The 27,161-nt window shown below is 38.7% G+C and overlaps 1 protein-coding gene across 2 annotated transcripts in view; it reads left to right on the top strand.

Moving 5' to 3' along the window:
* Window positions 1-19,210, top strand: part of NALF1 (NALCN channel auxiliary factor 1) — a 793,889-nt gene extending 774,679 nt beyond the window's left edge. The window contains exons 2-4 of one of the 2 annotated variants that reach the window (XM_073349417.1): window positions 3,715-3,886; window positions 15,140-15,179; window positions 15,784-15,876. In XM_073349417.1, coding sequence (XP_073205518.1) covers window positions 3,715-3,886; window positions 15,140-15,179; window positions 15,784-15,793 — 222 coding nt within the window. In that variant the 3' untranslated portion in view covers window positions 15,794-15,876. Of the gene's footprint in view, window positions 1-3,714; window positions 3,887-15,139; window positions 15,180-15,783 lie in introns of both variants that reach the window. The other variant, XM_073349409.1, reaches the window with a different exon arrangement.
* The last annotated feature ends 7,951 nt before the right edge of the window (window positions 19,211-27,161 follow it).

The following is a 27,161-nucleotide window of genomic DNA, read 5'->3' as shown; positions in this document are numbered from 1 at the left end:
AATAATTTATCTTTGTGCTATGAATGAACAAAACTGGTGTTTCATTTACTATACATGAAAATGTAGGAGCCTGGTGCATTTTCTACAGCAAGCTTATACTTGTTTAACACAATTACAGCCCCACACATACAGTATTCATCCCATATCTCATGAAAATTCTGTGGAAAAATGTTAGTAATAACATTTATAATTTTAAATACCTTTTATTGTATGCAATAAAACTAAGGGGAACATCTACTGTGACTATAAATCTTTGGCTTAGCCACTGAAGTGCTAAAAAAAAGACTAATAGTTGCAACATGTATGTTGACTTACATGCTGGGTATGCATTATCATTGATGGGTTTACATGTAACTTCTTATATAACAACAGAAACCTATGGGAACAATCTGTGAACTCCAAGGATTTGGGGCATTTCAGCAGATAGGACAGGATTCCTAACCATCTGAAAGCCAGACAGAATGTGGACTTCTTGGAGGCACGCTGACAGGGATGTGGAACTGTACTGGCTGAGGGCAAGTTCTAACAAACCTGTGTGTTGCATAAATACCACACATACCTCAGCTCCAAAAACACAGGTTCTTTTTTGAGTAGTGTCTGTAGGGGTGCTTCACTTCAGGTGCACATGAACCCCATGCACCTTTGATTGGAGATTTTTGGAAGCACTATCCATTTGGCCTGCACATGTGCCCCAAACTTCCTAGTCCAGGGATTGGCAACCTTTGGCGCACGGCCTGTCAGGGAAATCTGCTGACGGGCTGGGAGGATTTGTTTACCTGCAGCGTCTGCAGGTTCAGCCTATCGCAGCTCCCACTGGCCGCGGTTCGCCATTCCAGGCCAATGGGGGCTGCGGGAAGCAGTGTGGGCCAAGAGATGTGCTGGGTGCCACTTCCTGCAGCCCCCTTTGGCCTGGAATGACTTCTATTTGTAGCCTGTTTTACAGACTATAATCAGCTGGGAAAGTCACCTCTGATGATTCTTTATGAAAGCTGTTATGCAAAATAAATTATATTACATAGCAAGTTTTGATTATGCAAGTAGAGGATACTTCTTGTGAGCATTCACAAGTTTGCTAATGTCCATAAATTTTAAGGTAAAAGTTGTTGGATTCAGATAACATGATTAGTGAACATGTGCAGGCTCATGCAGGTTGTCTATAGAACCTGGTTCTACAGAACCAAAGGCAGATAGTCCAGTTTGGTAAGTATCTAAACTGGTATTATGTGATATCAGTGTGACAACAATTGGCTCTGTTTACATATACCAAGCACCTACTAATAGAGTTTACACAGTATAAAAATATAGTATTTCAAATAAATCCCACATCTCAGTTGAGTGCCGTAAACACTGAGCTACAGAGGCACTGTCTGTCAATCTCTCCTGTTAGAGCTGTTCCACTTTGTACATATAATTAAATGTTCCTTGAGAAAGACAAGGAGAGACTGACTCCAAAGCCAAGTGGTTAAACCACTCACCTGGGATATAGGAGACTCAGGTTCATGTTTTTGCTCTATCTAATTCAGAGTAGCGAATTGAACTTGGGTGTTCCACACCCTAGGGAGTAACCTAGACCCACTAGTCTACTGGCTATTCTGATTAGTTGGTTTTCATGAGAAATTCCATCTTGGATGTCAGAAACCTTCCCGATTAAATTTTCATTGAAACCAAATTTCAGTTTCGATGAATCAACATTTTTCCAATGGAAAAAACATTTCATCAAAATGTTCCCAACCAATCCTACTCCTGAATAATGTTCACATCCTGTCCCACTCAAATGTATACACCCATTTATCTGTTTTTTTCTATACTCTATAATTGACATTCATAAACCAATATCGATTTTTGTAGATAATTCACATAGCATCTTTCATTTTTGGATTGTTTGCACTTTATAAATAGTAAGTGTCAGACTCTGTGAAATACAGCGTACATTACAGATAGGTAAACTGTGGCACAGGGAGGTGCTTGACTGGTCAAAATTATTGGACCAACTTCTGTTGGTGACAGAGACACGTTTCAAGTTTACACAGAGCTGCTCTTCAGGACTGAACAGCTCTGTATAAACTCGAAAGCTTGTCTCTCTCACCAACAGAATTTGGTCTAGTATAAGATATTACCTCACCCACCTTGTTCTCTAATATCCTGGGACCAACATGGCTACAACAACACTGCATACAGAATCAGTTGTAATTTCAAATTTTATTTGAGAACAAAGAATACATATATCATCTGGACTGCTGGCATGATAATCATTTATTGTGAATATACTCCATGTAAGCAGTTACAAGTGAATTTGTAATGAAAATAGTTTTTCTTGACAATATAATAGCTAAAAGCTACTACAAAGGGGTTAACATAAACCACAGATTAGTGACGCTATTTTCAGTTGTCACGTAAAAACCTTGCCATATCTGCTGCCATTGCAAATATTCTAAAATAATAGCTTTGTGGTCCCGGAACTACCACCTTGGAAATAATTATAGAACTTAAAATTTTACTGACACTAATAAAAACTATAACTGATAAGATGAAACATGCCTACATTGAACCAAACCCTCTAGCAAATTAGTCCTTTGAAGGATCAGCTATTGAATTTTCAGTGTTTAAACTTTATAATCTCAGTTTTCCTTTTTTTATTAAAAACAGGTATAGAAAGAGGAGAAATAATCAGTTAAACTATATTGCTTTTCAGCCTCTGATAGAAGAAATGTAGTTACTAAATCTTTCAGATATTTTTGAGTGAAGACAGAATGGAAATTTTCATTATCCAGCAAACTAGATAATAATCTTAGCCAGTAAATAATGTGTTTAAAATAAACATAAATTATGTATTGGGAAACCAGGAAATTGTTTTAGGACTCAGTCCATAGGTGTTTCCCTACAATGGCTACTTGATAGTCAGCAAATGCAACTCTTGCATTTCCTGAACGGTCACATGTATGAAGCAGTTGTATAGCTAATAGGCTCAAGTTACCATTATGAATGATAGTGTGTCTTAAGAAAATACCTTTCACAAGACTAAACCAAACAAAATCAATTTGCTTTAAAATAAATTATTCGGCTGGGTTGCTTTACTGCTTCAGGTGATGGACCCTTTAATGGGTTGGATCTGGATCACATGTAAATGTTCTCCCTGACTTTATCCCCTAGTCTGTGGCTGTTGATGTTCAGGCACTCTAATGTGCTCCTTAATCCTGCAGACTGCATTGGAGTTTAATTGAGGGGAAACAGCACCATCTACTGTGACCTTTTCTCTATTCGGTAAAATTACGAAGAGCAAATAGGCCAGAGTGTATTAAATAAATCTCTTTGAAATTCCTTCTGGTGTTTAGTTCCTGTGCCTTTTTTCAAATTATTTCTAAATTTTTTAGAACCACAGTTTATCTGTAAAGTACAGGACATGTGTATAATTTAAAGGTGCATCAGAGACTGGTACATCTCTACACAAATATGATTACAGAATAATATTAATCCAATCATGATTGAGTAATGTTTTATGTTTTTAAATCAGTCATTTTAGATGGCTTGGTTGGGGATTTCTTTACAGAAGTGGGAAGGTAGTGATATGTTATGGGTTTGTTTTACTCAGGTGATATTCTCTTAAAATTTGCTTTAAGAACCAGCATCAGCGTAGGTGTGCAGTACACTATGTGCTTCTGATAATGACAGTGCTATTGTCAGCCATCTATACTTCTGATTCTTCTCTTTTTCCAGACTGTCTACAAAGCCTGGCTCTGTTCCCAGTATTTTGAAGTCACACAGTTTCACTGCAGCAACAGAATTCCTTGCAAGCAATACTGTTTGGAGGTTCAGACAAGGTGTCCATTTATATTACCAGACAATGATGATGTCATCTATGGAGGACTATCAAGTTTCATCTGTACAGGTACAGTGCAGATCAGCATGTCTCACTAGTTTTCATTCCAAACTTAACTTTGAAGAGTGTGGCTAACCATGTTTTGTTTCCTAATAGTTTTAAGTATGAGAGCCTGAAGGAATTCTTCATCAAAGAGTTTCTGAAAGGTTTTAGAGTAACAGCCATGTTAGTCTGTATTCACAAAAAGAAAAGGAGTACTTGTGGCACCTTAGAGACTAACCAATTTATTAGAGCATAAGCTTTCGTGAGCTACAGCTCACTTCCTCAGATGCATATCGTGGAAACTGCAGCAGGCTTTATATATACACAGAGGATATGAAACAATACCTCCTCCCACCCCACTGTCCTGCTGGTAATAGCTTATCTAAAGTGATCATCAGGTGGGCCATTTCCAGCACCAATCCAGGGGTGGAGGGTGAGAAAACCTGGATTGGTGCTGGAAATGGCCCACCTGATGATCACTTTAGATAAGCTATTACCAGCAGGACAGTGGGGTGGGAGGAGGTATTGTTTCATATCCTCTGTGTATATATAAAGCCTGCTGCAGTTTCCACGATATGCATCTGAGGAAGTGAGCTGTAGCTCACGAAAGCTTATGCTCTAATAAATTGGTTAGTCTCTAAGGTGCCACAAGTACTCCTTTTCTTTTTGAAAGGTTTTAGGCATTGAATCAATACTTTCTATGCCACATTTTCTATAGTTTACCTGTGACCAAAGTAATTAACTTTACAAAAGCACATTTCCAACAGAAAACTATTCTAATCATTTGTATGCTTAATAATTTAAGTGAGAAGAGGTAACTTCTGTGTTATGTAATTCTAAGACATTGCAGACAGAATAGTGACTTGAGCTGTGAGGCTAATGTCTGCCACACCTGCCTTTCCCAGCACTCTCACATCTTATGTCTACCACACATTTACAGTAATATGATTAAGCTAATTTGCTAGTCATGTCCTCCTCCTAACTTTTAAAGGGACACTGTCAAGATAAAATCAAGGGTAATTTCATATACTCCTGTTGGCCATGGGACAGAGAGCCCGGAAAACTCTACACAGTGGAGGAATGTGGAGGATTCAGAAGAGGATATGAGACCTAAATTTGCAGAAGTTTAGGATTCATAGCTGAACTCTTCTCCCGACTCCATGGATCCAGGATTATCCGCAATGATCTATGGGTCTTCTTCCCCAGTGTTGGCTGAACTGCCTCTGGCAGATGTATTGCCTCCCCAGGCAGATGTTTCGGGCATCCGGTGAGTGAGGTAGCTGTGGGAACTAATGTTGTTCAGAATACCGCTAACTGTCTCTGAGTATGTTCAGGAAGTCTGGAGAGGAGCACTCCACAGAGTACAGATGCTCCTGCTCTGGCTGTACCCTGGTCTCACCTTCAGAACCCCAACACTCATGGATTTGGAATAAAGGGGCTTCAGTGGGCACTGGTGGAGAGCGTGTCATAGAGCTGCTACTCCCTATGCAGATCTCCCCAGTCTGGCTCTCCTAGGCTTCTGTTACTTTAGCAAGTACTGTTCCCCCAATATTTTTAATGATAAAATATTACCCATGGCACTATTTCTTTAGGAACGCACCTTGAGGGTTAAAATAGTGTACTTCTTGTTCTTCACTCATTTTTCACAATGAAACTCAATTACTGACACAGAATGTCCCAAACCTTCAGATAATCAGTGAGTTGAAACCTCAAAGGAAGCTAGGTTCTTCAGGCCCGGAGTGCAGACCTCCAAGTTGCTCCCCTGCATTCTTGATTGTTAGCCAGGATGGTGCCCCGTCAGCTGCCACTCAAAGACTGTACTCTGGGTTCTCCAAGTTTGGATCATAGTTTAAAATATTCCATCAGACAGCTTTCTCCATGCCAGACAGCTCTATGGAAATAGTATGTGCTCTGGATCCTCCGAGCTTAGCACTCTGAATATCTGTTGTTGTGCCCTGGGGAAGCCAATTGATGCAACATCACTGGCTTTGTCCCAGCTTTTGGGAACCTGGATTGCAATGAAAATGTGCCATTTGGCCTTGGGGAAGACATACCCAATCCTTGGGTTACATTAAACAATGTTTGATTAACCAGATGTTTTGGACAACTGGGATTCAGTTACTTAAAACAGTTCTGTTCGCTGTAGACTTAATTTCATACTGTAATGTGGTAGGACAGTGGCAAAATACTGTTGTATTTGGATTTCCATCATGGGAGATGAATTTTAAAAATATAATGGCTCAAGCCACTTCTCAAAAGCCACTTCTCTTTTGGGTACCTCACTTCATTGGCTGCTAACTTTAGAAGCCCACAGCCTGATTTCCGAAGGCACTGAGCACCCAAATTGTAATTTAAAGTCAGTGGAAGATGCAGGTGCTCATGACCTATAAATATCAGGTTCTAGGTGTTTAACATTGGGCCCTCAAATTTTGACGCACCCTAAATTAGAAGCTGCCCTTGAGAATTTAGTCCTATATGACTGGCCTTGGGCCACATGATGACTCAGTGGTATAGTTGAGAATAGAATCTGAGAGTCCTGACTCCTAGAATGTTACTAGGACACACTGCTTTTCCACCATTGAGTTGATTTGTAAAATCAGAGAGGCAGATCATAGTGTTCATGAGGACTCCCCTGGTATATCTTATTATTTTGTGGATGTTGATACTAAGTCGTTTGCTAACCTCTGGCAAAATGACTAGTTTTACCCCACAGAATCCAGAAATTCCTATCCCACATGGGAAAGATGACAGAATGGAATGTAAGTTGAACTGCAGATTCGTAGCCATCAATGAAGGAGGATAATAATACTCTCTTACCTTCAACGCAGTTTACAAATAGGAACACTTCCAATGTGTGTATGAGGTAGTTAAATAAGAATTATTTTCTCGAGATGGGGGAAGCTAGGGGCTGCAGAAAGAGACTTTATTTACACTATTTATTCATATTTTAAAAGTGTTTATGCATAACATGGAACTCTCCTTACAAAAAGTTCAGATATGCACAAAGATAAAACTCCGGTATACAAAGACGTGCCGCATCCTGCCAATCCACCCCACAAAATCACTTTAGAGACAAATTTCCATCTCCTCATTTGTCCATCACATCCCTTGGTCTGACCCCTTCCCAAGCCAGCCCAAAATACATGGCCACCACAAAGCTTTCTTAAGATCCAGGCAAATGGGCTCTGACACACTAAAGTAAGGAAGGGAGCAAGTTTCATAATCAAGAATTTCTTAAGGACAGTGCTCTGCAACAAGCCTTCACTCTCTCAAACCAAGGCACCGTTAGCTTGAGTAACTCTGCTGTGCCTAACTATGACAATATCCTGCAGGGAGAGAGTCGGCAGGTTCTTTTGCAAGATTTTGACTTTTACTTTTATCGAGATCCAGCTGAAACTGAATCTAATTTTGCTAATGGGAGATTTTTGGAGATTTGCTTGCCCTCGGGTGGGGCAGGACTTTGACTGGCTATGGAGCTGATTGAATTACACCAAAGCTTGTCTGGAGAAGAAAGGAATCCCTGTGTTTATGGGGTGACCTTCTCTATGAGAAATGACAGCCCTCCAGAGCCCCTGTTTTTCTTTAATGAGGTTTCAGGAGCAATAGTTTCACAATCAAGGTTTCTCTTCTTCCTTTCCATGGTAACAGGTTGTTTTCTCCAGGTTCCATTAGAGATTTAGGGCAAATGGAAAGATGGACTGATTGACTCCTGCAGAAAGATGTTTCATTGTATTATTGCAGAAGCCAACAAAGCTGAAAAGGTGTATTGGTGGTTACTGTTTTTATCTGATATTGAATGCAGCACATAGCCCGAGATAAAAATATTAATGTTACATGCTGCTTTGTAACTGTGCCTAGATAAGAGGATACAGAGGGCTTTTTTTACTCAAAATACTGTGAACTGTGATTGCTATACAAGGTTTTAACCATTAGTATCCTCCTCAACTGCTAGAAGAGGGCCTCATCCTCCCTGATTGAACTAACCTCATTATCCCTAGCCTGATTCTTGCTTGCATATTTATACCTGCCTCTGGAAATTTCCACTACATCCATCCGACGAAGTGGGTATTCACCCATGAAAGCTTATGCTCCAATACGTCTGTTAGTCTATAAGGTGCCACAGGACTCTGCCGCTTTTACAGATCCAGACTAACACGGCTACCCCTCTGACACTATCCATAAACTGTGACTTTTGATAGAGTAGGGGAGACACCTAGTGGAGAAAAGGAGACATCTCCACACTGTAAGACAAGCCCGGTGGTTTACTGGTTTTAAACAGGAAGGAATAAATATTATGTATCTAAACCTGCCTGAAAAGCAACTTTGTGCGTTATCTATAATATAGGGATTCCCCTTGCTTTTCCAGAGTATAATGTTCCAGTGAGCAAAGCACTGCAGGGAATTAAGGACAGGTATTTCCTTGGAAGGGTCAGATGGGAAGAAAAGAGGCACTAGCAACTCTTACCCGTAACACTTTCCGAATCATTCTATTGCTAGAATATCTGGCTGTACGTATTTAAACTGCTTCTCCGTGTTCTTAAAAAAGTGGTCGCATTTTGAGTTCTAAAATCTAATGGGTTAGATCTTCACTTGTGACTGAGAATCATACAGAAAAGTTCAGCGGTGGAGGTGCAAGGCGCCCTTTGTACTCTTTCGGCCCTACCCTGGCTGAATATTGTGCTAGTCCTCCAGCATCATTTAGAGCAATTTAAAGCTTTCTTTAAATTACATGGACTGCCAATGACACATACTTCTGTGTCCCCCAAAGCATTGGTTCTCAACCAGGGGTACATGTACCTCTGGGGGTAAACAGAGGTCTTGCAGGGGGTACATCAACTCATCTAGATATTTGCCTAATTTTACAACAGATACATAAAAAGCACTAGCGAATTTAGTACAAATTAAAATTTCATACAGACAAAATGAGAAAGTCAGCAATTTGTCAGTAACAGTGTGGCTGTGACACTTTTATATTTCTATGTCTGATTTTTGTAAGCAAGTAGTTTTTAAGGGAGGTGAAACTTCGGGTACACAAGACAAATCACACTCCAGAAAGTGGTCCAGTAGTCTGGCTCCCCGGGCAGTAAGGCCTACCACTAGCAACACCCTGACTCCCAGGGCAATGGGGCCTAGTAGCCAAAGTCAATAACAATACCTGGGTGCCCAGGGCAGTGATGCCTAATGGCCAGATCCAATACCAACACTCTGCCTCACAGGGTAGTAAGGCCTAGCTTCCAGAGTCAATAGTAACACTCTGCCACACAGGGCAGTCAGGCCTAGTGGCCAGAATTAATAGGTTTGCTCTTGTCTGCAGGGCAGTTAGGCTTAGGGGCTGGAGTCAATCGGGTTGGGCCGCCTCCCAGAGGGGGGCAGCCATGGTAGGGAGACTTGGCCCCTCCTTGTTCCACCAGTTCTCAGCTCAGGACCCTGATAGTGGCGACCTCCGAGTGGCCTCCTCAGGTTCCTGGGTACCTGCTTGAGTCTTAGTGTCTCCAGCTCCTGAGCTGGAGCCTGCACCATGCATCCTTCCTCTCCAGCAACTAGCCCCAACTGAGCTGGCTGCTCCCACTTATACTGGTGCTACATCTCGAGAATGCCCAGAAGGGACATGGGGGCCTGGTGTCCTCAGCCCACAGTGAGGAGTTAACCCTTCCCCATCCTGAGTGCACCCCATCACAGGCAGCCTCATCCAATTGCTCTAAAGTCTGCTGATATCTGATCTATGTATCAAGTCTTTGGCCTCCCCTCTGGTTGTCTTCCATCCATAGTAATTGCAAGAGCCATCCTACCAGTATAGCTCTCCAGTCTCCAATAGCTAGGTCTATACCCATGTAGCCTAGCCTAGCCTCTCTCAACTTGTCTTCAACTGAAGCAACCCAAATTAGGCCCCTTACAACCTCATGTTGTTTCCCATCATGGCGTGTCCAACCATTTGACTATCTCAACAACTTCATTGCCACTGATTTCCTTTCTTGTGGCTGGTCAAGTTTCTGTTCTATACAGTAAGATGGGTCAAATTACAGCTTTATACATACATTCTACCTTTTACCTTTACTGGCATCTTTTTGTCAGAGAGAACTGGGGGCAGCTCGCACCATTTGCACCAAACAGCTTTAGTATGATGCCAGGAGGGCAGCATCATCAGCAACCATTAATCCTAGGTATTTAAATTCTTTCACTCTTTTAAGTTCTCTGCCTGTGATATCCTTTAGGGTGAGTCCTCCTCCCTCAGTTATCATAGCCTCAGACTTACCAATGTTCACTCTAAGTCCAGCCCACTCAAAACTGTGTTACCGTTGTTCAAAACTGGCTTGCAGGGTCTCAAAATCTTCTATGCATATTACTAAGTCATCAGCAAACAGCATGTTCCTAGGCAGCTCCCTTCATATATTTTCACTTATCGCACCCAAAACAACTGCAAATTAAAAGGGGCTGAATTCTGACCCCCTAATCAGGCCAACATGTACTGAAAATTCTGTAGTGTAGCCCCATTTAGTTTTGACTAAAGTAGTCACTCCATCATATATATCCTGGATAAGATGGATACAGCCTTCTGGCACATCTCTCAGTCACAAACTCCATCAAACTTGTTCTCTTGGTACATGATCGTACACTTTCTCAAGGTCCTCAAAGACCATGCCCAGTTGCCATCTCCTTTCTCTGAACTTATCCATGAGCATTCATAATGCAAACATGTCATCGTTCATGCTTCGTCTTGTCCTGAATCCATACTGACACTTCCAAATTTCAACCGTTCAACACAGATACTTTTCAGTAATCTTCTCCCATACTTTCATAGCATGTGATGTCAGCTTCACTGGACAATAATTAGCACAGGGAGTAATGTTTCCTTTATGTTACAAAATAGGTATCATAAAGCTTTTACACCATCCATCTGGCATTTTCCCTTTCTTAAGAATATCATTTCTGGTTGTAAACTCACTTTTCTCGAATCATAGTAAGTTAGGATGTGGGCTTCTGTGATGTCCAGAAACTGCACAGCAATATTACAGTATGTAAGTTGTTTTTTCAAATGTGTATCACATTTACCCTTTCTACAATACACTCCCCAATGCTAAATACCTTTTACCAATGATTGTGTTCTAGCCTGATTTGGGTTAGAAGCAGGCTATGTATTCCTCCTCCTCTTTTCTCAGCACAAGGCGCACCAAAAAGGAAAGTAAAAATTAGTTTATGACATAGCTTTTGGGGACAGACCTTTAGCTGTTATGAATCACTGAAGCTCCATGACTGTAGTGCCACACTGATTTACCCCATCAAAGAATCTGGCCTGATATGTTTTTTTATAAAAATGGTGTAAGTATTGCATAGAATAACAGTGTGTTCATTCCCTTCTCCCAGCACACACACACAAAGGAAAAATGTCCCAGGGACAACTGCCTGAAACAGCCTGCCAGACTCCTCGATCCATTGGCAAATTAAAAAACAAACAAACAAAACTTCATCAAGCTTGTAGTTTGAATGGAATCTTGAAAGGCAAATTAGTTCTTAAAACAGGAAAACAACTTCTTCATTGGTTTAAAAATAATCTGTCTGAAGGAAGACTAACTTTGTTTTAAAAAAAGATTTGGTTTACATTTCATTTTATTACATTTTGTATAGTTCAGATTATAAAATGTATATCCAGACAGAAGCATTAGTGTATCGCAGACACAGCAATCGGGAAATGTAGAAGACCATCTGGATAAGATCAAGGAAAGCTGACTTCCAGACCGAATTTAAGCAAGCGCTTAAAATCTTTTCCATTCTCTCTCATTCCATTTTAAGAAAATGCTAGTATAGCCATCACCAGGCTAAAAAGATAGAGGCGTACATTCTAGATATCTAATTCTACCCATTGTGACGGGTTATCTGAGCCACAGATTGCAGATTATTCTTTTCTGTCCATTTGGGCCAGTGGACATGCTTGATAGTACAAATACTATCCACAGAAATTTAATTTAAATACCAGTTCATGTATCATCCTGCAGTGACACTGTATGGTGGAAGTTTATTTAGGTGCAGTGTGACAGGGGACTCTTAAAGTCCAAACTGTTGCTGTAGTTTATTAGATGCTGTTTTTTAATGTTTTCCTGAATCCTTTCCATATATTCTTGAATCTGTTACTTTTTCACTAAGAACTCAGATTGTGCAACCCTTTCTCACAGCAGTGAGCATTTCTGTGAGTAGTCCTCCTGCGGTCAGAATACTTGCGTGAGTGGATGTTCACTGGCATAAATGTAGAAGAATCAGGCCTTATATGTGCTTAACAAAGCTGCAGGCAATAAACATCTCATTTTCTGAGAATAATTAGTTTGTTTGCTTAAGACATGGAATTAGGGCCGAAGGTCACAAAGTTTAGATCAAAAGTTTTGGTGTTTTAGTTCAGACCTTTCTCTATAAAGATGTCCAAGTGCATTGTAAAGAAAGAGGTATGTCTAGTTCTCTACTTTACCTACCTATATTTACCAGAATTAATTGCTCTGAAAGGGGAAATGTTACTCTGAGTGCTGGCATTGTCTGATGCAGTGATGTCACCTTTGGATGTTTCACTCCTGGAGCCATTATTTGCCCTGTGCTTCACAGCAAAATTGCTCAGGCTACATTCCTGACTTACTCCACCTGGTCCTGCAGTTACCTCTTATTTTTGGGCGTACCTTCTTTAGGCAGAGCAGGTTTTGTCTGTCCCTCAGATTGGGATTAGAAGTTCTGAAGAAAACACAGTTTGTGGTTAGACAGAAAAAACTTTATTGAAAAAAAATCTGATTTTCAAAACCTTTGGCTTTCAAAAATATATACAAGTAAAATTGTGAGGACCAAATCATGAGAGATGATCTGCACCCACAACTCCTACTGAAAGGAATTGAGGGAACATTGTCCCAAATGACTTCAAATTCTGTATGTGAACGCATTTTATACCTCTTGTTTGTCTCCCCGTAGCTCTTTCTTTGTAAAGTGTAGTAGCTTATAATTCCTTTTTAACTTGACTCAGTTAAAACTGAACACATTTAATTTAATCACACTAAAATCTCCATTAACCTAATCACATTAAAATATCCATCCTTAATGCTGACCTCAGCTATAGTTAGTTATATTCCCTACAGATATATGTGCAATGCTGAAGTCTATCATGTGCCATTTGTTTGTGGAAAATGATGTGGTTATAGCTAAGAGTTTGCTTTCAGATGTACCTTTTCAGGAATTGCAGGTGCGGAGAGGCCGGTATTATGTTGAAAATTAGTGAACCGTAGCAGTTTCCTCAGACTAAAACTCCTGCTGGTGAACTTTGGGAGGCCCCTGAAAGTGGGAATGGGGGCAAAACTCCAAAGGCAGATAGAGCGAGGGATGGGGTAAGGAACTATGTATGTAAGTGACAAAGGCAGAGAGGAAGCTGTGCACCCAGGGAGGTTGTGTCAAAAAATGGAAGCACATATTGGATTCCATAAGGCTTCTCTTGGTACAGATATAAAATGCAGTGATGAATAAGGGAAATATCTTTTTTCTGTTCAGTTTTACAGTTTCAAATGCGGCCAATCTGACAGGTGTCATGGTGATTCAAATGTGTATAAACTTTAGAATTTGTAGAGAGTATGGCTATGGTAATTTAGCTACACGAAACCAAAAGTGATACTTAGGGTCAAAAAATCTGTAGTGATCTTTCATTGTTTTCGCTGGGAAAGTTGGTGGCTAGATTATCTAAATAGTATAGAAAATTTAATTGTTATTCAATTTAGATGTAATTCTGGAATTAATAAATTATTAAATATGTCACTGTACATGCAGAGACTAAGTTAAATTGCTGAATTGAGGAAGAGAAGAATTTTAATTGTTAGGGAAAAAAAACCAATGCCACTTATGGAGTTGCTTCTACCAATGTACTTGTAGTGTTCATGAAGTATTTAAATATCTTTTTGATGGCTAACTTGTATAAATGGCCTTTGGTTTCAAAGGAAGTCTGTGTTTTCCAAAAACAAGAAAGTCAGGAAATATAGTTGGAACAGTAAACAAGCAGCAGTGGGATCAAAGCATGAACAATATTCTGTGTCTCTTCAATTACAGCTAATAGTTTGAGCTACTGCAGGTACAGAGCTGTTTTCATAATTTCCTCCATTTTAAGGTATTTTCTTTATAGAAGTACAGTTACCAAAGATTTTTTATCAATGTTAACTTATGTATGCCATAGAATGATCACAGAATACCTAAAGTTAAAAATGAGACTGTTTCTTAGTATAGACAAGAAAAAATACTGACGTGTTTCCACAGCAGAGTATCTTAAGAAAACATTAAACATGAGTGGTGCTGATAAAGGTAAGAATGCAAAATTTTCAAATCCGGGTAACCATAGGTAAACACCTGACTCCACATTTTAGGCAACTAGAGAAGTGGACTGCTGAACACTTACGGAGCAAATCCTGAGTGGGAGCACTACAGGAAAGCCAAGAGCCTATTCTAGTTTCCAAAGAGTTCAAAGAAGCTTTAAAAACACAGATAAATGCAGACCCGCTTTTTAACATAACACACTATCGCACTGTTTACTTGGATGTGAATATAAAATATGCCACCTCAGATTTAATTTATATTTACCAGTGCATTGAGTAAACTCTTCTGTTTAGTAGCATATCTATACCATAGAAATATTGGCTGAAAGGGCTAGGTTTTATCTTATGTTATGCTGTGCTAATTTCTTCTGTACAAGGAGTTAATGAAATGCCAACAGTATAAAGTTTGGGCCTGAGCACATTAAGATACGCCTACACGTCTATCTGCTAGTTTCCGAGGGACGCTGTGTAATTGGCAGTATTTTTTAGATAAAACAAACATTTTTCTAGAAGATAGTTTAATCTATAAACAATAACAGTTGTTTAGCCCTTCAGAAGGGCCTGATCCTAATACTTCATTACTGGTAAGTTAATTTCTAGCAATACCTCAAGCTGTCATGTGTGTGAATTGCTGATATAATGCTGAACGAAATGTTTTATTACAACATGATTTTAAATCAAGAAAAGATCTCTGATCATTCATTAGACATTCTTGGACTTGTAATGCCAACTCTGAACTGTGTTCTCTTGACTCTTCGGTAAAGCAGATTTGTGGGAAGTAAATAGCACACTATGACATTTCTGATCTAATCTATAATAATGTTAGAAATAATTATTCCAAAATACACAAATTATGTCAAATTGATTAGTCCAGACCAGTTCAAAGTGAAGGCCTAGTTATCTAGCAAGAAATTTCAGGAGATCCAGTGACTATGTTCTTTTTTTGTTTCCCTTTCGGCAGTGTTAAGAAAAGAAGAACCGAATCAGAGGATCTTGTTGGGGTAGGATCTGAAAGTGGATGGGGAACAATTGAAAGCTGATGGGTTTAGAAAGTTTTGTGGTGAAGTGTTACTCACCAGTTTACACCAGCTGAAGATTTGGCCTTTAATGTCTACCTTCCCACTCACCGTGATATTATTAGGACACGTTCATTGTTCAATAAGAACTTTCAAAATGGTTTATAGAATTAATGTTTTGTGGAAAGGGGGTCCAAAGTTTGAGAACTCCCTCATTAACACAAACCCATCCTTAGGAATAGATTTATCAGTACCCCAAGGAAGGGACTTTAAATGTTAGGTTATTCTGACTGGTATACTTGAGTTATTGCTTTTTCACTGTAACCCACATTTTTCCAGAATGACACTCAATTCCATACTTTTATGAAAATATTGTTTGGCTGCTAGTTCTTTGATTCTCCCCTTTGATAGACTAAAAGTATTACCTCAACAACTCTAATGACCCAGGAAGGCAAGAACTACATGAGCCCAGAACTTACGCTCAGACCTGGGACGGCTTCATCTAGAGAAGTTCATTTCTGAGAACTACCAACTTCTGCCATTCAGTCTGTTTTAATGAAATTAATTTTCTGTTGTATTTATCCTACAGGGCTCTATGAAAATTATCCAACCAATGCAGAACCAGAATGCTGTGATGTCAGATGGGGACTATTACCAGATAATCAATCCAAAGGGACTATAAAAACAAGTGACTCATCGATGTGTCACAGGACATCGCTCACAGTTTCATCAGCATCAAGACTGTGTAACAGCAGACTTAAACTGTGTGTTCTTGTATTAATTCTCTTGCATACAGTACTTACAGTCTCAGCAGCACAGAACTCAACAGGACTGGGCTTTGGAGGCATAACAACTTTGGAAGATAATTCAACTAACGAGGAATAAAAGAAAGGATACATGTCAAACGATAGACACACAACAGGCCCATGTGTACTACAGTCAAATATAACAGAGACTGGGTGCTTTTACCCTCAATTCACTTCTTGAAAGGCCTTCTGGGTAAAATTAAAAGGATGGGCAACAATCCAAACAAGGACACATGAACACAAGCTTTTTATTGACTAAAAGGCTATATGGTGACTTAAATTTCTCACACCATTTTATACACTGTGTTTTAATGTTTGGAGTTTCTTTTTTTGTTTGTTTTTTGCACTTGTTAATACAGGATTTTATTTTTGGGACGGTTTCTCAAAGCTAAACTTAAGTCTTTTCACTGTCGATATATTTCTATTCATTGTGTATGTTCATCTGATAGTTCTGTCTTTTATGTCCTGTCAGTTTCTACTAGAGGAATGACTGCTGTGATTCCATGGCATAACAAAAAAAAAAAAAAACCAACAAAAACAAATTAAAAAAAACAACAACAAAAAACACACAAAAATTACAAAAAAAACCACACACATACCCCCACCACCAACCTAACTGTCCTTTCCACCATGGAAAACATTCTTCCTTCCCCCTCTCCCATCTCCCTTAAGCAGACAACATCCACTTGCTTCTGTCTGTGTAATCACAATGAATGGGGTACACATTATTCTGGTGTCCCTCTGCCACTGTTGCACAAACCAGCTGACTGAGCAAGCCCACCCGGAGCATGAGGGGGGTTCCTTTTAGCTGAACAAACAAGTGCTCTCCTTACAAGGCGGGATCGGACGGGTAACAAATGTTTAGGTATGGGAATCCATAACAAACTGTTGCTCCACTTCCCGTTTGAAAGAAGAAGTCCAGTCCTTTGCTCGCTGGTCAGTTGAACAGGAGCAGCCTTTCTAGATAGCGTATGGGAGACCAGTTAAGCTCAGCGAGTTGAATAGTTGGGAGGCCTTCCTCCTACTGGAGGTAAAGGATCGGCATTCGTTGTGAATTACGTTTTCAGTTCCACGGCAGTCACATACCCAGCAAAGGTTCAGAGTGTCCAGGAGCGAAGGGATTCAGGAAAAAAAGAAGCCTTTTTGTTCTGACACAGCTCCAGTAGGAGCATTTGAGCACCAACAGTACCTGCCGTGTGTTCAGTCTTGAATCCATTGCTTTTCTAACAAGCTGCGTGTTGCTGAAAGGTATTAGAGTTATTAAGGATGCCACGTGATGTGTTAGCACAGCTGAAGAACATGGGTTTTTTAATAAATAGGTCAACCATTTTCATAAGTATGCGATGAAACAGCAAAGAACACACCAGGCTATCAGTAATCAAGGGAAAGAAGAGTAATCTGATTGCCTTTTCCATTGCTTTTTTTTTGTGTGTGTGTGTGTGTGGGAACATTTTACCCGCTGAGTGTATGAGTATTTGCTTTATAAAAAGGCTTTTTAGAGTTTACAATAGAATCAATGGAAGGAAAAGTTAATAAGGGCTGTTTTTAAACATTTTACATTCCTTCCTATTCTCTAACTACACTTGGGAAGTGCACTTTAGAGATGTTTGCTGTGTAGCTGGGAAATGAAGGAAAACTATAGGAAATGTTCTCTTAGCAAATAAAGTTTAGTTACCTACTTTCTAGCTTTGAAATATCCCTTGATAATTTTTTCCATTATAAGAGCATTTAATCACTGCTACTTAAGTATGGAATATTTTTTAATTCACATTTTATGGTTTGTGAAATTCTGCGGGGGAGGGGGGCGAAGGAAACCCTACTGCTTAAGCAGCTTAAAATGCATTTGTTAAGATGTAAAAGCTCAAATATTTTGCAAGAGTATTTCGTTTGATAGTGTTTTACTATTACTGGGACTGAGGATCCTAAAATGATCTGTGCAAATACAAAAAAGCACCAAAAAATGCAAAATTCTTCAGCTCATTTGTGTTTCCATAACCTGTTCCGTTCCCCCTACACAATATATTCCATTCAGTAAAACATGGTGCTTTTTTTTGCTAGGGGCACATGTGTTAATTGCATTGAACAGATGCAAACTGTGGAAAAAAGTGTAGAAATGAAAATGAAAAAGCCTTAACTAATGGTAGAATGTAGATTACGAAGAGGATGGGAATATTCCTGAAAAGTAGTGGAGCAATAACTGGACAGTGCTGTGGTACTGTATGATAGCTTATGAGTCACATTACTGAGAAGGCACTTACTAGGTGAGCTCTTGTTCAACCGACCTCTTAATTATATTAAGTGTACATGGTCAGTAAACAGTTTGTTATAACCTTTATCTACCTCTGCTGTGCAAAGGCCATTCAACATCTATTTCTGTGATGTTCTTCATATTTTTGTTCACACCATAGTTCACTTTCATCTATTTTTACACTGCACCAGTACAGTAGCAAGTCCTGTTCATCCCCAGTAAACTGGCATATAAAGAAGAGTTACCATTTCTACTCACTGAACCCTATTTTTCCTCATGGTAACCTAATGTGACAAATTATCTCTAAGAAATATTATTTCCTCCCTCTCTGTCTCTCTCTCCCCTTTAGTTTTTCTTTAAAGGTGTTTTCAACTGGTGTCAGTGAGAAAGATGACTCCTCCACTGCTTGGCTACACTCAGTAACATATGTCATACAATATGGGGAGAAAGACAGCTGAGAAAAAACAGTGGTGACATCATCATATGCATAAAACAGCCAAATTAAAGTTGGGTAAAACAGAGCAGGAAGCAATTACAGAGTCTTAATCATTAAGTATAAAATGTAATAAAATACTCCCCTTATCCCCACCCTGAGTTAGTGCCTGCAGTTAAATGGTCTGTGAATTCTCTCTGTCTTTTTTCTTCTTTTCTATTTCTTTTGTTTAAAAAAAAATCATCATGTTCTTGGGGTGACTACTGCTGTGATATTTGTTACCATTCCAACAAGGTATTTCCACTCCAGCAGTGTGGTCTGAAGCTTCTCTTGGTGACAACTAGGAAATCACAAGTAGACAAAGACTCTTTTATGAAGTTAAGCAACACGTAATCATGTATGATGCAAAATTTCATTTCGTCCACTCCTCCTTCGTAATAGTTTTCCTGGCACAAGCTTAAGCATGCTTGATATTGTGCACATCTTACTTTTTTTGCCAGAATAAATTTGCATCTTGCCACTGCTGTAACTGCCATCTTGTTCCATTTCTCCTTGTACTGTATGCCTATTACATACATGATAAAGAACTGGCTTAAAAAAGAAAAGATAACACTAAAATAATTCTTCAAGCAAGTGACAAAAAAAAGAAGAAAGAAAGACTAGAATAATATTTATTTTGCAGTCATATGGAACAGATTTTCCCCATGTCTTTTATTGTCTTATTTTCTGCAATAGGGAAAATCCACAGTTTGTGCAATATGTTAATACTGCTCAACCAAATGTCATATAACATAACCAGAGCTATATGTTATTCCTTATTGCATTTACATTTGGTAATATGTTATACTGACTTTTTCTTTCATTAAAGAGCCAGCATCCATTTTTTGCAAATATAGCAGGTGAAGGCTGTCCTTCTGCACGCCATAACTTAACGACAAAAACAAATGTAGAATAAAGGATTGGCTCCATAATTGATGAAACAGAGCCATTGACTGCCAATGAATTTGTGGAACAATAAAGATACACCAAAAATGGGTTTTCAAGAAATTCCATCATGAGTGGTCAAACAGTAGTTTTCATCTAATAAAACAGGGGAACAAAGAGCTGTATACCAAATAGTAGAGATGGCAGGTTTCATTGGGTATCTGGTGTTGGTCTCAACACCTAATCAATATAATTATATTTGTTATTACAAAGTGGAGGGATAAGGACTTTGTCTTCCTGCTTTCTATGTATCTATATATTGTGAATGGCCTTGCCCTAAGTATTGCATTGAAGCAGAAAGAACATCTGCTTATCATTGTAACTGAAGACACCACACACGCGTGCATGTACACAGTGAAACCTGTCTTAAGTGACTACCCAAAGCGCAAGCAAAAATAATTTGCCTAGCAGAGGTAGTTAATTAAAAGGTCAAACAAAATTATACTAGAAACCTTAGAGAGAAATTGAAATGGCTGGGGAGGGTCTCACTGGAGGTGTTCCTCACTGCAGGTTTCACTGTATATCTTAAAAATGCCCAGCCCTTCAGTGAACTCTTTGTAGATGGAACTCTGGCTCTTCTTGGAGCCCCATTGACTTCACTGGAAATCCATGAGGGCACAGGGTCTATCCACTGAGAGCTCATTGCAGAGTCTGGGTCTAAATTTCTGATCATGTAGTCTTTACTCCAGCAATGTGCCTAAATAAAGACTGCAGGATTGGTCCCTAATGGACTAACACTTAATTATATATCGATAAATGGTATACTGTGAATGGTTCCATTTTCTTTATTAGTTTGGTAGCAAGATCATTTCAAAACTAAATCCACTGCATGGAGCACAGACTAACAGAAATCTCTCTGTTACTGAGAGGAAATTAAACAGCAGTTCTGAGGTAGCAAGAGATTTTGGAAGTTTGGAAAGTGAATGTGAGTGGGATGTATCAGTTGGATATTTGGTAATGGTGATATGGTGGTTAATATTAGTAGCCTTGGGATAAAGCCTAAATAAATACAATTTGTGGTTTTTACTTGCAAGAATTTTCAAAAAACAACAACAAAACCCTGAGCAAAGGCTTGAATTAGACACTTCTGAATTTTCCAGCATCGTTGTTAATTATTAAGACTGGTCTGTATATGTGAAAAAACCTATAGTGTATGATGGTATAAAAAACAAATACAGAGCAGGGACAACCTGGGGAAACCCATCTGGCAAGCAAACTAGGTTTCTTTAAAAATATACAGTACGTCAATAGGCGGATAGATGCATATATTGATATGGATCTGTATATGAATATAAATATCTATATATAGATATAAATATAAGGTTTCCAAGAGTGTTCAGCATACAGGCATACTGTATGTTAAAAAAAAGCCAGGGGGTAAAAAGGTAACATATAGGGTGACATTCTTCTCTCTGATTCATAGTCACACTATGGAATGTGTATTGAAAAGGAGAATTTTGGGGACATATAACTATTTTATAATTTGAAAATAAAATGTGAGTTTGCAGGGTTTTCTTAATGAACACTTTGATGCTCATTCCATGCTCCTCTCTCATCTTAGCTTCTTTCAAATTTTTTCGAGTCTTTCACTTTAAACCTTGACTTTTGCTGAACATTGGCCTAATATTCCATTCAGTTTATGAGAATGTCAGCAGCCCAGAGAGTGTTAATGAAGAACCAGAAGTGAGAGGATTCAAAGTGCTGTTTTGTGCATCAGTCTGAGTTCCCAGTCTCTCTCACTCTCCCAAAACTAACCCCCTCTCTATGACTCACACAGGGTGAACTTCCTCCTTGTGCAGAGGACCAGTACTAGGCCTCTGCGCATCTTAAGTCTCGTTTAAGGCCCCACTTAAGATATCATTGGGATTCTCATGCTTAAAGTTAGACATATTTTAAGTATTTTGCTGATTTGGGACCTAAGACCGCACTATAAGTCTTAAATGGGATTTAGGTGGCACGTAGGCCTTGTACAGGTCCTCAGCATGTGGGTGGGAATGTCACTAACAGTTCCTATCTTAAGAGTCTTCTGCTTTCCTCAAACACCAAACTCTTCCAACAGGGAGTTCGCCGCATGTAATATGGTCACATGTTCCATAATTAGATAGCATTATCTCAATATTACAGTATTCTCTATATATTATATTGGGAATACTGCAAATAGGGCTCAGTCCTGTGTGGTGCTGACTACTTTTAACTATCATTACTTAATTGAGTGTTGAGAGTACATAGCACCCCACAGGGGCAAGCCCATACTGAAATAATGATACTTTGGAGAAGAAGGTGGTTAAAAATAATTAAACTAGACTGTTTTTTTCCTTTCTCCTGTCTTCTTTTCTTTTCTTTTTCTGTCTCTGACAGAGTCAGCTGCCTGGTCTGGAACATGCTTTAGCCTTAATAGCCCTCTGAAAAATAAAGTAATTTTAAAAAAAGTAATGTTCTTCTACTTTATATTTCAGCAACCATCATGGCTGCTGTGCTTGCAAAAAATATTTTGAACTTTTTGAAGTTTAAAAATTTTATGATTTTGTCTTTTCATTTTTTCCTCTCCCTCTGTAATCCAAGTCCCATTGAAGTCAATGGGACTCTTGCGTTTGACTTCAATAGGGCCAGGATTAATGGCATGGTCCAAAGCCCACTGAATTCAATGTAAATTTTCCCATTGATTTCAAGGACCTCTGGATCAGGCCCAAACACCTTCTGAGCACTTGCATGATAAGAAGATAAGTAAGCAGGTGCACAACAGAAAGAATACAATATTTCAAAGGTTTGTCCAAGTGGTGGGTCTAATAATTAGCTGCAGCTCTATGCAAAAGTTACATTGAGCCAAAGCTTTGAGCTTGATTTGATACACCTTTTTTTTCTGAAATCTAACAAGCTTCATTCAGGGTTTGAATATGCAAAAACTTACACAGGATTATAAATACAAAAGAAAAAATATTGAAAAGATTCTAAAATATTTTCACTGGTACAAGTGAAAATAAAAATTTAGGATTTTTTTTTTAATTGCAATTTTTTTAACCTGTTAAAGACACCCTTTATGTAGTTTTGCAGAGCTGCTTTTTTGTTTTTAGGGATTTTTTTTTAACCCAGCTTTTTAGTCTTTTCAAGAGTCATATTGAACTATGCAGCTACAAATTACATGCTAATGTTAAAAGATTTGCAATTAAAATTATTCTACTCTTCTGTTATTCCCAAGTTGTGTGAAACTGAAAGCTCATATTAAAAGCAGTGTGTTTATTCTTGTTTCCTTTTTTCTTTTCTTTCTTTTTCTTTTTTTGTCAAAGTTAAGGACTGGGTTTTGTTTGAAATGGGCTAAAATGGCGACAGTGGTTTTAACTATATGGAATGTCTTATGATTCTTAGCATTAAAAGAGGGCTACGTGTTCCAGTCAGAAAAAAAATATTTAAAAGATGTAAATTGTAATAATATATTAAATATTGTATTATTATAGCAAGTTTAGTTAAGCAACTAATACTATCTTTAATTTTTTACAGAGAACTTTGATGAAATAATTTATTACAATGGCTCACAAAAAATCATGTTTTCAAAATGACAGGGGAAATTGTTGAAGATTGTGAAAAAATACTAAAGCGATGCTCTATCAAGAATAAATGTAAAGATGCAAACAGTGAGTCTGACTTTTTGGAGGCTAGGGATTCGGGAATGTCATTAACTCCTTTTTAAACAGATGGGGATAATTATTTTTAAAAATATTCATAAAAAAGAAAACCTAAACAACTCCCCTCTTTTCTCCCATAAATAAATATGAAATCTCTTACCTTTTCTACCTGGACTGCAGATCAACAACTACCTATTTAGTAAAATGCTTACAATACAAGTATGAGGACTAAGGTTATTTCCTCCTGTTTTTCTAGCTTCCCAGATTACATTGTGCAGATATAGCAGGAGCTCTGTTGTGGCTGACCACTTGAAAATGTTTAGAAAAGAAAGAAAACTAGAACAAATGCAGAAAAAAAAATCTTATATTTTTAGGTTATGTATCTGTAAAATTTAAGTTGTATGAAATCTCCAACAACAAAAATACAGTGATTTTTCTACATACTGGTCATTCAATATTTCATAACAAAGAGTGAATTTATAAGTGGCATTTGATTCTTTGTCTGTCTGGTGGTCTCCTGGTTTTCTTAATCTTTGTATTACTCAAAAGGGGTTGACAAGAAAATAGCTACTCCCAGAGGTAGGTACATAAATGCTTATAACTTAGAACATGTTGATAAATTGGAGAGGGTTCAGAATAGAGCCACAAGAATGATTAACGGATTGGAAAACATGCCTTATAGTGATAGACTCAACGAGCTCAATCTATTTATTTTAACAAAGAGAAGGTTAAGTGGCTCAGGTTACGGGGATTACAGTTTGTAAATACCTACATGGGGAACAAATATTTAATAATGGGTACTTCAATCTAGCAGAGAAAGGTATAACATGATCCAATGACTGGAAGTTGAAGCTAGACAAATTCAGACTGGAAATAAAGTGTAAATTTTTAACGATAAGAGTAATTAACCACTGGAACAATTTACCAAGATCATGATAGATTCTCCATCACTTACAACTTTTAAATCAAGAGAGGATGTTCTTCTAAAAGATACACTCTAGGAATTATTTAGGGGATGATCCATGACCTGTGTTATAAAGGAGGTCAGATGAGATGATAACAATGGTCCATTCTGGCCTTGGAATCTGTGAACATATTAGGAACTCTATGCAGGGTAATATTAAAATCCTGATCCTGCGTCCACTGAAGTCAATGACAAAACTCCAAGTGAGAGCAGCCAAAGGTCCAAAATGAGTTTTATAAAAGGGAAATCTGTCAGTTGCAATTGTAGGTCAGCATCAGATGTTCCTGCAGACAACAGATGAAAGTCTACAGTCTTTTATAATAATGAGATATATGGAGAAATGTGTGTTCTGCAAGGTAACCTGGAACCTGATAGCCTTGATGGTTTGATTATGTTGAAGAGCGGGCAGGAAAATGAAGTTTAACTGCTACTGCTAGGACAGCAAGACCATATGGAAAAAAATCTGGGGTGAAGAAAGAAGAAAATCCTCATGTTTAATCCACGGTTCGTTGTTATCTATACTTTTGTCTGTGCTATCTCTGATAATTAAGATTATAGTTATCTTGAACCCACATTTCATTTGCAGTGCCCATCCATAGTTTCAAAATCTTTAAGCTTCCTCATCTTAAACATATAAATGCAAGTTATAATCACATTATTTAAAAATGAAACACAATATGAGTGGTTTATTTCAAAAACAGTTTTATTACCTGTCTCATTTTGTAATTTAGTATAGTATGAATCTATTTTTTGCATGCCATGTATAGGTAAGGCAAGGAATCTCACTGATACTCATAAATCAGGAGTAATTCCATTGAAGTCAGTGGACTTACACAAATGTAAAGTGATGTAAGATCATGATCAGGCCCCTGTTTTTAAACTGTAGGGGGGAAATCCTGGCAGCATTGAAGCCAAAGGCAAAATTCTCATTGATCTCTATGGAGCCAGGATTTCACCTTAAATATTCAAACTGCAATAGATATTGTAGTGAATGCCAATTATATAGTTCATGTTCTTAAATAGAAAAGCAATCAGAACACGGAATAGAATGTTTTTGTGATTGGATTTTTATTCATGTGTGGTAAACAATATGCATAAGGCAAAATAAAACTCATTAAGCACCTCATTTAGCAAGGCACTTAAGCATGTGCTTAACTTTATGCATGTTCCTAAAGGTCTGATCCAAAGCCCATATAAGCCAGTAGGAGGCTTTCCATTAATTTCAGTGAACTTTGGATCAAGCCCACTATGAAAAAAAAATTCCCTTTACATAATGTTAGAAAAACACGACCTTTCTGTTTTTCTACATAAGCATATTTCACATCTTTCTTAATTTAACGTTCAGTAGTTCCTCATTTCTCACTAATATATAATAGGCTGAAAGTGATGGACTACATTCAACATAAGTAACATAAACACTTATCATCGCATATGCAGACCTGGTGTGTTTGTCACCTTCTGTGAAAGAAACAAACATTCTTTAAAATATGTATCCACGTCAGCATAGCTCAGGGATCTGCAACCTTTGGCACATGGCCTGTCAGGAAAAGCCGCTGACGGGCCGGGACAGTTTGTTTACCTGCACTGTACACTGGTTTGGTCGATCGCAGCTCCCACTGGTCGCAGGTCGCCGTCTCAGGCCAATAGGGGCTATGGGAAGCGGCGGCCGGCACATCCCTCAGCCCGCACCGCTTCTCGCAGCCCCCATTGGCCTGGGACGGCGAACCGCGGGAACTGCGATCTGCTGAACCTGTGGATGTTGCAGGTAAACAAACCATCCCGTCCCGTCAGCATCTTTCCCTGCTGGGCTGTGTGCCAAAGGTTGCCAATCCCTGGCTGGTCCTCCTCATTCTCTTAGTGTTTTTAATTTAATACTTCCTGAGCACTTACTCTCTGAAATACATCAAATATTTAAACATGAAGCAGTTATTTTTCTTCGAAATACATCAGACTAACAGTAACAACTTGTATATGAAGCATCCAGTTAATAGCACAAGAAGAGGCAACAAGTGGTTGAGTATAGATGTGGAAAATACTTTTCATGTTTGATTATCGCCTATAAAAAAAGTCTGAAATGTCCTTCAGCGTGCTCTATTTGATACCAAAATAGTCTAGAGATGAAAGATTTTTGTTTGTTTGTTTGTTTGATTGATTGTGTTCCTTCACTGTTGTAATTAGCTGCAATTCAGGTGTGTGCAAACATTCTATGTATATGGACAGCTCTGCTCAATGAAAACATATGTTCAATTTGCAGCAGTGGGCAAAGCAGCAATCAAGATATTAGATTTTGTTAAGGAAAGGACAAGGGAAATGTGGGGGCAGGGACCATCCTTTTGTTCTGTTTGTACAGTGACTGGCACACTGGGGTCATAGTCTATGACTAGAGCTCTCCTGCCAGCATATAACCATCCCCAACAAGAGGCAATAGCTATGTCAGCAGGAGATGCTCTCCCCCCATCATAGCATTGTCCACACCAATGTTTTTGTCAGTGAAACTTTTGTTGGCCAGGAGTTTGTTTTTTCACACCCCTGACCGACAAAAGTGCTAGTGTAGACATAGCCTAACAGGATGAATCCATCAATTTTGAAATGACCAGATGCAACCCAAGAAGGGGAAAAGGGGATCTGAATTAAAGAGGGGTCTGAGCTGCAAAATTTGATCTAAATTTTGAAGACCCATAGCTCAGAGTAGATGGTGTATTCAGAGCTAGGGTTGTTCAGAATGCCAAGCCACGTGATTTTAGCTCAGTAAAATCTTGATCTTAATATGGCTTGGCATTACGAAGCTGGAGCTGAACTTGACAGCTGGCCCTTATTGCTACATCTACACTGCAATGAAAGACCTGCAGCATGGCCACAGCTGGCCTGGGTCAGTTGACTGGGGCTCAGGCTGGGGAGCTAAACAAATTGCA

This window comes from Lepidochelys kempii, chromosome 1, assembly GCF_965140265.1.
Source record: "Lepidochelys kempii isolate rLepKem1 chromosome 1, rLepKem1.hap2, whole genome shotgun sequence".
Classification (NCBI taxonomy): domain Eukaryota; kingdom Metazoa; phylum Chordata; order Testudines; family Cheloniidae; genus Lepidochelys; species Lepidochelys kempii.
Note: the sequence above shows the minus strand (reverse complement) of the source record. Positions and strands in the feature narration are given on the sequence as shown.